We start from the raw sequence: 15,448 nt of genomic DNA on the forward strand, positions 1-15,448 counted from the left end.
TGAGTTCTAAAGTTGTTAACTTGAAAATAATTGAAGCAGTATACTTTTTATATGCTTGGTACTGGGTTGTCCATAGAGCAAGATATCATAAGGCAGGAGCGAGCAGAAGGGCACTCAGGAATGACCTGCCTCTCTCCAAGTATTTAAAATTAGCTCTGTACCCATCCTCCAATGCTGCTAGAAAGTTTCTTATCCTTCCTTTAAAGCTAACACAGCAGCATTCGTGGGAAGGAGGAGGCACATGTGCACTTGCCAGTTCCCTATGATTCAAAGCAGCAGATCATCAATGCAGCCCCTAGAGGTGCACTGTTCTAAGTACACTTAAGTCAGTGGATTTAGAAGCCTGTAACTCTATTTAGGATGGCACTATAAATTGTGCAAAAGAAAAAAGTATATAATATTCAAAATTGTTTCATTGTCATAGCTGCACCAATCACAGAATTCATCTTCAATTTGAAAGTTTGATGTTGCATTTTGATGTCTTTAGTACACAAATGCATCACTTCAATGTATGTGATAGCTATGTAAAGCCAGCCCTCAAAGACACCTAGATTTATTTTCTTCAAATTAAGATTGTGATATTTATTATTGATCTCAGCAAGGTTACGTGGTGCCCATGATGGACTCTTCACTGGACAAATAGATGCTGTTGACACTCTTAATGCTACTTACAGAGTAACTTTTGAGAGGACAGGGCTCGGAACACACACAATCCCAGATTATGAAGTCCTTGTAAGTATTATCTATAGAAAGTGGTAGAGCGCACAACTGTTTTTCTCTGAAAATAATACATTTTACCATTTTTAATGTCAGGAACAAAATACAGATGATACCATTTGTAAGACATAGAGAATCTTTCCATATGCAAGTCATACATATGAAAAATAGCAGTATCTTGTACAGACTCTGAAAAACTTTACTAAGAATTGCTTGTTTAGTTGATGGTCAAAATTTTACTGTCAAGCAGTTGTTCAGTCTTCATTGCATTTACTAGCTGCTCTTGTCGACTGTCTGCTAATAAGAATACACACATATTCAAAGCTGCTGAATAGTGTTATGTTTGACTAGAGAAATTCAGATCCCAGCATAGCCATGTAACAGGTATACTGACTCCAGATCTCTCACCACATGTAAGAGCTTTTCTCATATAATGTTTATTTTAAAAACTGTAAATCCACAATGAGGGCCAAAAATTATAAGATTTGTGAATCAACACTATACTTCATATTGTGCAGCATGTGAGAGTAATAAAGGAACACACGTTAATTCTTTTGTTAGAAGGGCACTCAATTTCCTTTTAGTTTAGACATTCTGGAATTATAAGTATGTCCAGCTCAGTTTTAGGCATGTCTGTTTAAAAATTAGTCCCACTGAATTCAGTGGAGCTTGTGCCAAAGTAAGTGTACATAGAATTGTAGCCTTAGTCTGATTCCAAGCTGAAAGAAAAAATACACAGTACCTTCTACTTTGTTTAAAAGGGGGGGTCTTATTAGATGATAAAATAGTGTTCATTGTACAATAAAAGCTTAATAAGATTTAACACATCTTCTCAAAATAACTTCCTTTGTATATTTTGTCTAAAATCCAAAGTTAGGGTTGAATCCCACTGATCATTTCTACATATTTTTGTATGTCAGGAGTGCTGATTCTCCTCTCATCTTGTTCCCAGGGAATCTCAGCCCCCAGCATTGGGGGGGGGGACAGTATGGGGGGGCATTTTGCAGCAGTGGGAAAGTGAAAAAGTCACGCTTCATGATGACCTAGGGCAGTTCCGCAGGGCCTGTAAGACAGCCCTCTTTCGGCAGGCCTATAACACCTAACTGATAATGAGAACATCTCTGGATGGAACAAAATGCTTCTATAGACCGCTGGTTTTATCTTATCTTGTTTTATTAATTATGGTTTTAATTGTATTTGTAAATGTTTTAAATCAAATTGTATGACTTATTATGCTGTGAGCCGCCCTGAGACACTTCGGTGAGAAGGGCGGGATATAAGTCCACTAAATAAATAAATAAATGTAAATTAGTGGAGATTTTTGGTGGGATCCAAGACTTAAAATATTTAAATTAAAAGTAAAAATAAAATTTTAGTGCTTAAAATAATTGTGAAACTTGTTTTCCTTTGTGGTATAAGAGTAATGAACCTCATGAAACCATGCCAATTGCTGCCTTTGGACAAAAACAGCGGCCTTCTAGATTCTTTATGACTCCTCCTCGGTTACATTATACGCCTTCCCTTCAGTCACCAATTACAGTAAGTGGAAATTTTGTCTCATTTAGTCATTTTTCAGAATTTTAAAGGACTGAAGGAAATGAGAATATCAGTTTGATGAATTTCTGAAATGTGGTTAACTCAAGTTTAAAGCTTTATCAAATCTTTTTTTTAGAAATAAGTTGTTAAATGCAACTTTCTTTCTTGTATAGGAAAGTGACCCTTTGTTAGGACAGTCTTCTTGGAAAAACAAAATTTCAGGCTCAGATAGCGAAACATTAGGTGGTTTTCCAGTAGAATTCCTTATCCAAGTGGTGAGTGTCAACTGCTTTTGTCTCACTTTTATCTATCTTTTTTTTGAACTTCATCAATAGATAAATCAGTTTTCAAGCATGAAAAACAATATGCAGCACTTTGGATCTATTTCCTCCTAGTCATGCTCTCTCATCTTTACCAACTGATTCAGGGTTTTCCCACCAAGGATGTAGTCCTAGAAATAAGCCCTGCTAAACAGTGGAACTTGCTTCTGGATGTATATAGATAGGATTGCACATCAGTTTTCTTTTGAAATAATATTAAAATAATAGAGTACTTCATTTTAATCTCTCATTAAATTTTACTTGTGCAAGAATAATATATTTGAAATGAAAGCTGCTGAAATCCTTTTTGATATACAGAAATTAACCCTGTGATTAAACAGCTAGGTAATACAATTTGCTCAGCCCCAGAATTGCTGCTGCAGTATAGCATACTCTTCTATTCTACTTGGCTCAGGCTGCTTTTCTTTCTTAACCTTATTTTGAGCAAAAGTTGAATTTTGAATCTTTAAATTTTTATTTTAGCTTTTGCTTTTTCCCCTACAGTGTTACTTATTGCCCACCCCATCACATCACTCTTCTCAGTCTCTACTGTTGTCCATTTTACTATGCTCCAGACCAAGCAGGCATGCTTTCTCTCAGTAATGCAGTCCAGTGTCCCTCATGCAACAGTAGAGAACAATAGTGCCTGCTTGGTGTAGAGCCAGTTTGGTGTAGTGGTTAAATGCGCAGACTCTTATCTAGGAAAACCAGGCTTGATTCGCCACTCCTCCACACACAACTGCTGGAATGACCTTGGGTCAGCCATAGCTTTTACAGAAGAAGAATTGCAGATTTATACTCCTGCCCTTCTCTCTGAATCAGACTCAGAGCAGCTTACAATCTCCTATATCTTCTCCCCCCACAACAGACACCCTGTGAGGTGGGTGGGGCTGAGAGAGCAGCTGCCCTTTCAAGGACAACCTCTGCCAGAGCTATGGCTGATCCAAGGCCATTCCAGCAGGTGCAAGTGGAGGAGTGGGGAATCAAACCCAGTTCTCCCAGATAAGAGTTCACGCACTTAACCACTACACCAAACTGGCTCAGGAGTTGTCTTTAAAAGGGCAGCTGCTGTAAAAAGCTCTCTCAGCCCCGCCTACCTCACAGGGTGTCTGTTGGGGGCAGGGAGGAAGAGGAGATTGTGACCACTCTGAAATTCAGAGTATAGGGCGGGATATAAATCCAATATCATCATCATCTTTTTTCTTTGTGTGTCTTATGGCTTTGCATGACAGCAGATAGAAACTGTACAGTAATACAGTGAATGTTCATGTCACTGGAACATATGCAGACCATGATGGATAAGAAGGCAGACTGCACTGGAATTCAGTGTGACCAGGCAATAGAAAATAGAAAGTAGCCTTTGGGTAAATATTGTTATTGAAAAACTCCCTCTCCCATTCTTGAACATCTGTCACAGTCACATGGGAGAAGTAATGTGTGAGCTGGGATGTTTCTACCGATGGGCTTGCAGTGAATTTTGATTACTAATTATAATGTCTGGGATACAGAGACTTCTTAGGACCCCAAAAGGGGCTTATGCTAGCTTGGGCTCATACAAAAAGGCAGTATGCTAGCCCAGTGGAATTTTCCCCCTGAGTTCTTATAGGTTACAAATGGCTTTGATGCTTCTGTTCATTTTTGCCATATATTATGTTCTATTGTTTAAGAAAAACAAATATAACAGAGCCACCCAGATCTGGGATACACCCTTTTAACCCCATTGACCTAGGAAGCGCTTAAGCTGGCACTGTAAACTCTCATGCGCTGATGGGACTAATTTCATAGCTTGTCCCTGTTTATGGAAATGAATCTGGGAACTGTCAAGTTAGATCTAAATTTACTATATTTATCACCAGAGGCGACAGCTTTTGTCTCAGATCTATGACATTGCTCTGCAGGCTCATCTCTCCAGGCTCTGCAGAGGCAATCCTCCAATACAGAGCTTGCTTCCTGTGGTGCTAGGCACTTTAACTTGCACTAGACCATTTTTTTCAAGGATGCATAAGGTTCCTGGTATAAGAGGAACATGTCCTGCAGTGGAGGACCATTTCCATGACACCCAGAGAGAAGCATGCACGGAGCAAAAGTATAAGATCCTTTCTTCCCTTTTAGCATTAAGCATCTCAGATTCTCAGGATCAGAGTGATTATTAGAATATACGTTTTTATGGTACCTGAAACATGCATTTGTGATAACATTAAACTTCCACTTTTTTTGTGGAGTTTCAGATTTCTCATGTTTTTGCTTTAAAATTATGTTTTTATAGGGAGTCCTGGCATCACCATGGAAAGAGGCCTCATTGGCCTAGTCACATGAGAGAAATCGTATTTGAGCGGGGATGTTTCTGCTGATGTCCTGTTCTAAGAAGGCCCTACTGGTGTGCTTTCTCTTGAGGGAGAAAAACCATGTGTGGGATTTCTGAGGATCAGGCAATGGCATGGGTGCTCTAGCTCAAATGTTTACTCGCCATCCATAGTTACTAGCAGTAATGAGTAAAGGGAACTTCCATATATAGAGGCAGAAAATCTCTGAATCCCAGTGCCAGGTGGCAACATCAGGGAGAGGCCTTGGCCCTTGAGGGCAACTGGTTGTTGGTTGTATGAGACTACTGCTCAAATCCAGCGGAAGTTCAGCTGTCGATGCATGACCAAGCACTGTGAGGAAAATAATGATAATGCCAAGGCAACCCCATGTACCCACTTCCTCAGTGGGTTTTTTGTAGATGATCATGTACCCACTTCCTGGGGGGGGGCGTTGTTTGTTTTGTTTGTTGGATGGTTTTTGGAAATTTTACACTGGCATTTATTTTGAAAACATTGATGGAAAAAAACAGAACCTGTTACAGTCTTTGTGCAGCCAGTTATCATTTAAAATATTAGCCTGATAGATTTCCCCTTCTGTAACATATTCAAGACCTGTTAAAATGGTTATGTTCTTCTCTTTTTTCCCCCTATAGACCAGATTATCAAAAATCCTTATGATTAAGAAGGAACACATCAAGCAGCTCAGGGAAATGAACACAGAAGCGGAAAAACTGGCAAGTACATACACATGCTTCAGTTGCTCATACAGAGTACATAGTATTTTATCAATTGTATAGATGTGCTCTGGCCTGGATAGTCCAGGTAAGCCCAATCTTGTCAGATCTTGGAAGCTAAGCAGAGACAGCCCTGGCTAATATTTGGATGGGAGACCCCCAAGGAATGCCAGGGCCGTGGTGCAGAGGCAAGTGATGGCAAGCCACTTTCAGGCCCCATTCAGGGTCTCCAGAAGTCGGCTTGACTTGATGACAAGAACAAATTGTGTAGATGTATGCTTCTTATATAGTGCAAACAAAGATTAATCTATAGCATCTAAAAGGAGTATTTCCTTGATATATTTATTTATTTGATTTATGTCCCGCCCTCCCCACCAAAGGCAGGCTCAGGGCGGCTCACAAACCAAGGGTCGACACTAACACATTAGTGTGACCGATACAATAAACAAAAATAAAAACATAGAATATAAAAACAATTTAAAACATTTGCATGTGCTACTATCATAATTTCAGACAGCAATTTAAATTCTGGTGGTTAGCTATACTCAGAGGTCTCAGGATCGCCACAGAGTAGTGCAGTAGGCCATTGGTGGTTGTGACGGTAATGAACGGGTTAACAAGAAAACTAAGGACGCATAGAGCCTGCGTCAGATAATCTGAGGATGGGGGCCAGAGTGCTCGGAACTCTCAGAGGTGATTGACAGCTAACGGCTGAGGGCAGTTAGTGTCAGACAGAGTCTGAGGGAGACTGCTGAAGAGAGCAGTTGGTCTGAGAAGGAGCTGAGACAGGAGCTGAGGAGAGTCTTCGAGAGAAGCAAAGCTCACTGTTCACTCTATTTAGACAGCCACGAGGCTGTGTGTGACTAGAGAAGAGTCACAGTAAAAGACCTGAGAGGTCACAGACACAGAGTCACTTCTCTTAAGAGCTAAAGAGGTGGTTGAGGGAAAAATGTGGGTCTAGAAGTCTGAAGGGCTGGGAGAAGAGACACCAGTCGACTTAAGAGACTTGGCACATTATACCCAAGAGGCCAACCCAGAATAGTGTTGGAGGGTGAAAGCTGCATGATCTGTGAAACCTGAGAGACATAAGTGAACTTGATATTATAAAGCCTGAACTATGAAGAAACTGTTAACTGCTTGAGATACAATATAGCCCATGTATATATTTCCCATTCCCCAGTTGAAGATGGTGTGTGTATGTTAATAAATTTCTGTGGTTTACTTCAAAGTTCTCTGGTGCCAGTATATTGGGAAAGCTATCAAAGCTGCTGTGGTCCCCTACAAACTGAGTTTATATCCATCTGAAAGCAAAACAAAAACCCCAAAGAGACTAGAAGTGAGAAATCCATATTAAACCCACCCCTTGAGTTTCATAGTCGTGAGGTAAAATTCAAAAGGAAGAACTGCGGCGGCAGAGGGGCTGGGGTAGCCATAAGCCGCATATAGAAGCGATCCAGTGAGACCACAAGGCACGCTATTATAGTGGTGTTCTTATAGGCCAGACCTGCAGTACCTCATCTCATACATGGAGCAGCTATGAAGTGTGAGATGCTCCATGAACATGGGTGCTGCTTCCCAGTGACAATTTGCAGGAGTCCAATTATCTGTTCTCTCTCTTGCACAAATGTTCAAGGAAGCTATGCACTCCTGTGGAAGTCAGTGGAATTAACCAATTTTCATTTAGCCAAACATATCATTCTTGACCCTCAGACTGACTGATATACAGAGTAAAATAAAGTTTAAAAAAAAAAAAAACAACTTAAATATCTGCTTACACATCACCTGTGTCAGCACTTCAATTTAGTTGCAGCAGCTGATTTGTAACTGTTTGTTGGCATTGTCCAAGAAGAGGACTCTTGTCTTGTGGTTGAGGATATAATCTCAGATTTCTTTTCTTGCACCCCATAATGCAAATAATTGAAATTACCTTTGATACCATGTTCAAGTGTTAGCTAGCATAAAGGAATTATTCCAAAATGTAATATGGAATTATTCTGTGTCAACAAACTTTTTAAAGTACAGCAAATATATCAAGTTATTGCCTTAAACTTTTTCTCTTTCTTTTTACGGTACAGAAATCCTATTCTATGCCAATCAGCATTGAATTTCAGCGAAGATATGCAACTATTGTTTTAGATCTTGAGCAGCTGAATAAGGACCTAAACAAAGTTTTGCACAAAGTGCAACAGTATTGTTATGAGGTAAAATGAAACTACTCTATATGGGGTCTCTTCTTAACCAGATCAGTTTTATAAATAAGTCCTAAAGGTTCTTCACCTGCATGTTTCAAAACATCACAAGATTTTTTTTTTTTTTACTCCTGTCTCCCAGCCCATGGTGAAGCCATGGAATATTGTCTACTTCTTATTATGGGTATATCCAGTAGTAGAGAATTCTCAGTAGAATGGGGTTTCCATGCCTCTGCCATCTTTTCAACCCCAAAGGCTTTCTAATATGCAGCTCCTGAGGGACAGGACTCCACAGTGGAAAGAGGGATTCAACACAAAATCTGTTAGTGGAGATATTTCCAACCCAGTGTCTCAGATTATGTATGTATGTATTTATTTGTTGTTCTTCCTGCCAAAGAATGCTGGAAATGCCAGAATCACATTTCTGGTCATTACAGGTGGCCTAGCAACGGTATTGGTGAGTCATTGAACTAAAAACTTTGGGTTGGATCTTATGGTTCATAAGAAAATGCACTGGAGGATGTTTCCCCATGTTTGCCTTCCCACAGCAGCTCTCTGCAACCTCCTTAAAGGCATTGCTGGGAGTTGCAGGAGTCTCCTGGGGAAAAACTAACCAGTGATGAGTAGAAATGGGCAAAATGCCCTCAGTCTTGCTGTTGTGCCAAGTGAAAGCTTGTTCTGCCACATGTCCTCCAGCAGCAAAAGAGCAAGATGGGGACAATTTTGAATGATTCCTCCTTCGTGTGCCTAATGTCCATGGGGGTTTTAGAGGGCTGTTGTGGAAGGGGGAAGATCCACTTCTACAAGCACGCTCCATGAGCAACAGTTTAAGTTCCAACCCATAAAGTAAGAAATGTTTATTACTTAGCTATCTGTGAAATTAATTTTTTAAAATTCAGTTACCTGTTTACAGACACAACAGTTGTTAAAGCCTTAATCATCTTTTTTTTTTTAAATAATCACCACAGCTTGCACCAGAGCAAGGCCTCCAGCCTGCAGACCATCCAACAGATCTGAGACGGAGATGTGAGGATGAAGCTCAGGAGATTGTGAGGCAATCAAATACATCAGCAACAGGACAGCCTTGTGTTGAAAATGAGAACTTAACAGATCTGATTGCCAGACTTACGGCAATATTGCTACAGATTAAGGTAAGTAGTGTTTAGAGAGATAACATACACATCTTTTGCTATAGTTACATGCCCCCTGAAAAATTGCTTCTAAAGGTTGTGGAGCCTTTAGGGATATTGTGAACAGGGAATCAGTGGCTATCATCCCTCCTTGTTCTTATTTATTTAAAATACTTATATCTCACCTTTCCACAAAACCCAAAGCAGCATTCTTGGTTAGTTTTTGCTCTGTTGATACACAAGCTTATGAGCAGAAGAATCATAGTTTTGGAAGGAGTCATACAGGCCATCTAGTCCAAACCTTCACTCAGTGTGGGATCAGCCTAAAGCATCCCTGACAAGTGTACATTCAAATGCTGCTTGAAGACTGCCAGTGAGGGGGAGCTTTCAAATACTTCAAGATAGGGCTTTTTTTGTAGCAGGAACTCCTTTGCATATTAGGCCACACACACACCCCAATGTAGCCAATCCTTTTGGAGCTTACAGTAAGCCCTGTATTAAGAGCCCTCTAAGCTCTTATTGGGGCCTAATGTGCAAAGGAGTTCCTGCTACAAAAAAAACCCCTGTTTCAAGAGAGCAATCATGCCCCTCCTCAACCTCCTCTTCTCCAGACTGAACATTGCCAAGTCTCCAAACCTCCACTTGGTCTCCAAGCCCCTGATCATCCTCATTGCATATGCTCCATTCTATCCACATCCTTTTGAAGTGAGGCCTCCAGAATTGTGCACAGTACCCCATGTGTGGCCTGACCAATGCAGTGTACAGCAGGACTATGACATCTTGCGATCTGGATGTTATTCCTCTGTTGATACACCCCAGTTTGGCATTAGCCTTTTTTGCTGCTTCATCAAACTCTGCTCATATTTAGCTTACAGCCCACCTGTACCCCAAGTTCTTGTTCAGACACACTGCTACTTAGAAGTGTATCCCCACTCCAGTATGCATGCTCCTCATTTTTGTTACCCAGATATAGAACTCTGCACTCATCCTTGTTGAATTGCATCTTTTTCCACATCTGCCCAGTTTTCCAGTGTGTTCAGATCTCGTTGAATTCTACCTCTGTCTTCCAGGGTGTTTGCTACTGCTCCCAATTTGATGTCACCTGCACTAATGAGTAGTCCATCCCCCCTTCATCCAGATTATTTATAAATATCTGAGCTAGAATCAAGCTCTATGGTACCCCACTGGACATCTCCCTCTAATCTGGTGAAATACTATTGACAACTACACTTTAGGTGTAGTTCTCCAACCAGATTCCTATCCACCTAACTATCCTAGATTCCAGTCCACATTCCTCCACTCTGCGCATCAGAACATCACAGGGAACCCTATCAAAAGCTCTACTGAAATCCACGTGAATAATGTTGATGGTGTTCCCACAATCCAGTAAGCCTGTCACTTGATGAAAGAATGAAACGAGGTTGGCCTGGTAGGACCTGTTAGCGACAAATCCTTGCTGAGTTCTCTGTCCTTCAGATGCTCTCAAGACTGACCCCTTCAAATTCTGCTCCAGCATCTTCCCTAGGGCAGAGGTCAGACTGATTGGCCAGTTCCCCTATAGTTGTCTATGCTGTCACATATACCCTGCTTAATAGCACACATGAAAAGATCTAATGTAGTTGTGTGGTTGCTGTATTAAATGAAAACATATAGTATTAGTTTTTGACATTTTAATCTTTAATTTTTCCAGTGTCTAGCAGAAGGAGGTGATCTAAATTCCTTTGAGTTTAAGTCATTAACAGATTCATTAAATGACATCAAGAACTCCATAGATTCCTCAAATATCAGGTAATGTGCGGTGCATATTTAAATAAACATTTCATATATATAACCCAAGGATCTTTACCCACCAAAGTACTGTCCACTTTTCTCTTAATGTTTTAGCGTGTATGATGGTGTATATATGGTTTTTGAATCTGTATGTTTGCAAACATAATTCATTTTATATTCATCGATGTATCTTATTCTCAAAATGGCCAGATCTGTGGATTCTTCAGTCTGCAGACTGGAGCAATGAACAGACAAGACAGATTTTTCTACAGGCCTGAAAAAACTCCAGGTTTGCAGGAATATCTGAAATTCTAAAAAAAAAAGAAAATGTGGGGGGGGGGGGTTAATAATAGAAGCAGCATCTGTAGCTTTTAGAAGTGAATGCTTTTTCAATGGCCTTTGTGGGGTTGCTGGGCAACCGCAATTTATTGCTAGCCTTCAAATCTTGGTTTCTATCAGTAAAAGACAGGGAGAAAGGGGAGGGCCCTTTCCAGGACTGTTGTGGACTTTGAGAAAGGAGTCATCAAGGCTAGGATTGGCAGCAGCCCCAGGCAAGTTGATACTATACAACTTGCATGCCTTACCCAAGAATGGCTGCTTGCTACTGTGTAACTAGCCTGGCCTGGCAGCTGGCACAGTTTTCCTGGGTAGCAATTGCTTGGTGGAGGAAAGAAGGGGGATCTGAAGATTAGTGAGTGGCGGGGGGGACGCAAGATATCGGTAGTTTGGTTGGTGTGTGGGAAGGAGAGAAGAAAGAATAAAAAAAGAAAAGGAGTGAGCCTATGGCAGCCTTCATGGAAGAGAAAGAGAAAATAAAGAGGAACGTGAAAATAAGATGTCTGCCACAGAGGTCCTTACTGGTTTCTCACATGTATGCTTATAACAGGTTTATATTTATAAAGATATTTGGAACTCTCTCTCTTATGTTGGATACAGAATTTTAAAATACATCCACAACAAAGTGAAATTTGGACACCCTTATTACTATCCAGCAATAAAAAGGGCATTTTTATGTATTTAATTCAAAGCATGTGAAGGCTGCCTCTTCATAATTATAGCTATGCCACTAGAGAGCAAGCCACTCTGCTGTCAAAAAGATCTGCTGAGAGATCTTTAATCTCCATCACTACCAAATATTTGTGATTGTTAGTTGAATTTAAAAAAATTGTGTGTATTATTTCTCTTACAGTTTCATTTTAATACCTGGCTTGACAAACAAGTCAAATATAAATGGTGTTCTTTTTTAAATGGCCAAAATAATACATTGTTTTGCTTTCCTTAGTTGTTTTCAGAATAATGTTGAGATCCATGTTGCACATATCCAGAGTGGACTTAGCCAGATGGGGAATTTACATGCCTTTGCTGCAAATAACACCAACAGAGACTGACACCGAGAAATGTTTACCTTAGTCCAAGTGTACAGAATGTAGTTGTGGAAAAGCCTCATTATAAGCTTCACCAAATATCCTAGCTGCTGGACAATATAGAAAATGAGAAGGATATTTTGAGATGTGTTGTACTGCTTCTGAAGAAACCAGCAAAAAATTACCAGCATTGCTATAGACTTCATCACTTGCTATGCACATATAGTACCTTGTTTAACAGCTAAACTTTAGTTATAAAAGTACAAGTGTTTTAATTTAACATTATACAGACAAGTTTCATAAAATGTAAAGGAAAAATATTTTATTTTAAACTTAGTTGCAACAAATTCTGGTGTGTTGAAAACAATGAACAGGAGATTACACAAAGAAGGGGCTGGGCAGCTGTCTCTTGTTCTGAAAACTATAGTACCCTAATGCTAATGTGTGTTAACTGCGTTTGAATTTCAGTCTCTGAACAGTGTGGTGATTGGTAAAGCAGTGTTTGTATTCCTGTTTCTGGAAAGTAGCAACAGAATGGGATATACGGAGGGATGCTAGTGGCTAAATAGCTATTGTACACTTGTGGATACTGGGAGTCCTGTAAATCAGTTAATATCTTCTTGAATGTTTAATTTATCGTAACTTATAAAAGAAATCTAATGAAGGAATAGAAAAGGACTGCTGAATTTCCAGAAATAGATAAGAATTGTTTTTCCCACTCTTGAATGGGTAAAAGGTTTTCTAGTTAAGATATTTCACACAAATAACTGGTAATATTTTCCACTGATTTGTTTGCACAACCTTAAACTAGATAACTGGTTATCAAGCAACTTACAAAGTATTCGCAATGCAATTGAATAGCCAGTCCTGTGAATTGCCTAGAAATACAGACAGCAAAGATCTGAGGCGATTATACAGAAACTTCAATCTTGTAAAAAGTGTGTATTAAGTTGTTTATTTAGTAGTCTTGTAAAGCTTCAGTGTAATAAATTGTTTCCAGATTTGAATCTTCAGGTAGCTGTAACAATGTTTGATTCTTTGATGCCTCATGAAATGAGGTCTTTTGTATGTTAATGTACAAAGAAAATGTAAACAATTATTTTCAATTTAAAATTTTGTATAGTTTTACAAATGCTTCTGTATTGTGTCTGTATCTGTGCTGCTTTAAAACTTAACTGCAGAGTCTATATTTAGCAAATCTTGTTCTTTTAAAAAATGCATAAATCTTTTATTCTCATTGACTTATGTAAGTTTCAGTATTTTATACAAATTTCATAACATTTTACACCTGAAGAGGTCAGATAATTTTAATATTCACTTGATATAATATTACAAATATATTTATGCCTGACAATGAAATACTGACATAGCTCATCCTCTAGGTTTATTCACATTCTCCATGAAATATTCTTGCCTTCATGGAGTCAAATCCTCTTAGGTTTACTTGCTTAGAATTATTGATAAATCCTACCATTTGTATTACTTTTGGTTGTGTAATAGCCTGTTTTGATGGATTTTTTTTGTCTGAAGTCATTGGCTCCTGTGGAAGCCTGGTTTTACAATGCATCTTTACCAGTGATTATCACAGAAGAACAAAGCAAGAGTCAAGTTGCACCCTTAAGACTAACAAAGTTTTATTCAGAATGTAAGCTTTTGTGTGCTCTAAGAACATAAGAGAAGCCATGTTGGATCAGGCCAATGGCCCATCCAGTCCAACACTCTGTGTCACACAGTGGCAAAAAAATAATAATAATTTTTAATATATATATACACACACACACACACTGTGGCTTATAGCCACTGATGGACCTCTGCTCCATATTTTTATCTAACCCCCTCTTGAAGCTGTCTATGCTTGTAGCCGCCACCACCTCCTGTGGCAGTGAATTCCACATGTTAATCACCCTTTGGGTGAAGAAGTACTTCCTTTTATCCATTTTAACCTGTCTGCTCAGCAATTTCATCGAATGCCCACGAGTTCTTGTATTGTGAGAAAGGGAGAAAAGTACCTCCTTCTCTACTTTCTCCATCCCATGCATTATCTTGTAAACCTCTATCATGTCACCCCGCAGTCGACGTTTGTCCAAGCTAAAGAGTCCCAAGCGTTTCAACCTTTCTTCATAGGGAAAGTGTTCCAGCCCTTTAATCATTCTAGTTGCACCTCATTTCGTTGCTCTCATTTTCTTTTTTGAGAACAATGACAATAAATTTATCTATCTTTCTGGACTTTCTCCAATGCTATAATATCCTTTTTGAGGTGCGGCAACCAGAACTGCACACAGTACTCCAAATGAGACCGCACCATCGATTTATACAAGGGCATTATGATACTGGCTGATTTGTTTTCAGTTCCCTTCCTAATAATTCCCAGCATGGCGTTGGCCTTTTTTGTTGCAAACACACACTGTCTTGACGTTTTCAGTGAGTTATCTACCACGACCCCAAGATCTTTCTCTTGGTCAATCTCTGCTAGTTCACACCCCATCAACTTGTATTTGTAGCTGGGATTCTTGGCCCCAATGTGCATTACTTTGCACTTGGCCACACTGAACTGCATCTGCCACGTTGACGCCCACTCACCCAGCCTCAATAGGTCCCTTTGGAGTTCCTCACAATCCTCTCTGGTTCTCACTACCCTGAACAATTTAGTGTCATCCGCAAACTTGGCCACTTCACTGCTCACTCCCAAGTCTAAATCATTTATGAACAAGTTAAAGAGCATGGGACCCAGTACCGAGCCCTGCGGCACAACACTGCTTACCGTCCTCCACTGCGAAGACTGCCCATTTATACTCACTCTCTGCTTCCTAATACTCAGCCAGTTTTTGATCCACAAGAGGACCTGTCCTTTTACTCCATGACTCTCAAGCTTTCTAAGGAGCCTTTGATGAGGAACTTTATCAAAAGCTTTCTGGAAGTCAAGGTAAACAACATCTATCAGGTCTCCTTTGTCCACATGTTTGTTCACCCCCTCAAAGAAATGTAACAGGTTAGTGAGGCAAGATCTTCCCTTGCAGAACCCATGCTGAGTCTTCCTCAATAACCCGTGTTCATCAATGTGCCTACTCATTCTGTCCTTGATAATGGTTTCTACCAACTTTCCCGGTATTGAAGTCAGACTGACTGGCCTGTAATTTCCCAGATCTCCTCTGGAACCCTTTTTAAAGATGAGGGTGACATTTGCTACCTTCCAATCCTCAGGAACGGAGGCAGATTTCAATGAATGATTACAGATTTTTGTCAGAAGATCAACAAGTTCAACTTTGAGTTCTTTCAGAACTCTCGGATGTATGCTATCCGGACCCAGTGACTTATTAGTTTTTAATTTGTCTATCAGTTGTAGGACCTCCTCTTTTGTCACCTCAATCTGACTCAGGTCTTTCAA

General features: G+C 39.8%; 1 protein-coding gene across 2 annotated transcripts in view; it reads left to right on the forward strand.

Annotated features, from left to right (window-relative positions):
• LIN9 (lin-9 DREAM MuvB core complex component) overlaps positions 1-13,304 on the forward strand; it is a 42,805-nt gene extending 29,501 nt beyond the window's left edge. The window contains exons 8-15 of one of the 2 annotated variants that reach the window (XM_060245547.1): positions 599-732; positions 2,137-2,256; positions 2,427-2,528; positions 5,530-5,610; positions 7,686-7,811; positions 8,768-8,950; positions 10,620-10,717; positions 11,982-13,304. In XM_060245547.1, the coding sequence (XP_060101530.1) occupies positions 599-732; positions 2,137-2,256; positions 2,427-2,528; positions 5,530-5,610; positions 7,686-7,811; positions 8,768-8,950; positions 10,620-10,717; positions 11,982-12,087 (950 nt within the window). In that variant the 3' untranslated portion in view covers positions 12,088-13,304. The remainder of the gene's footprint in view (positions 1-598; positions 733-2,136; positions 2,257-2,426; positions 2,529-5,529; positions 5,611-7,685; positions 7,812-8,767; positions 8,951-10,619; positions 10,718-11,981) is intronic. The other variant, XM_060245555.1, reaches the window with a different exon arrangement.
• Positions 13,305-15,448: the final 2,144 nt, after the last annotated feature.

The sequence above is a fragment of the Heteronotia binoei genome, chromosome 1, assembly GCF_032191835.1.
Source record: "Heteronotia binoei isolate CCM8104 ecotype False Entrance Well chromosome 1, APGP_CSIRO_Hbin_v1, whole genome shotgun sequence".
In the NCBI taxonomy this organism is placed as follows: Eukaryota; Metazoa; Chordata; class Lepidosauria; order Squamata; family Gekkonidae; genus Heteronotia; species Heteronotia binoei.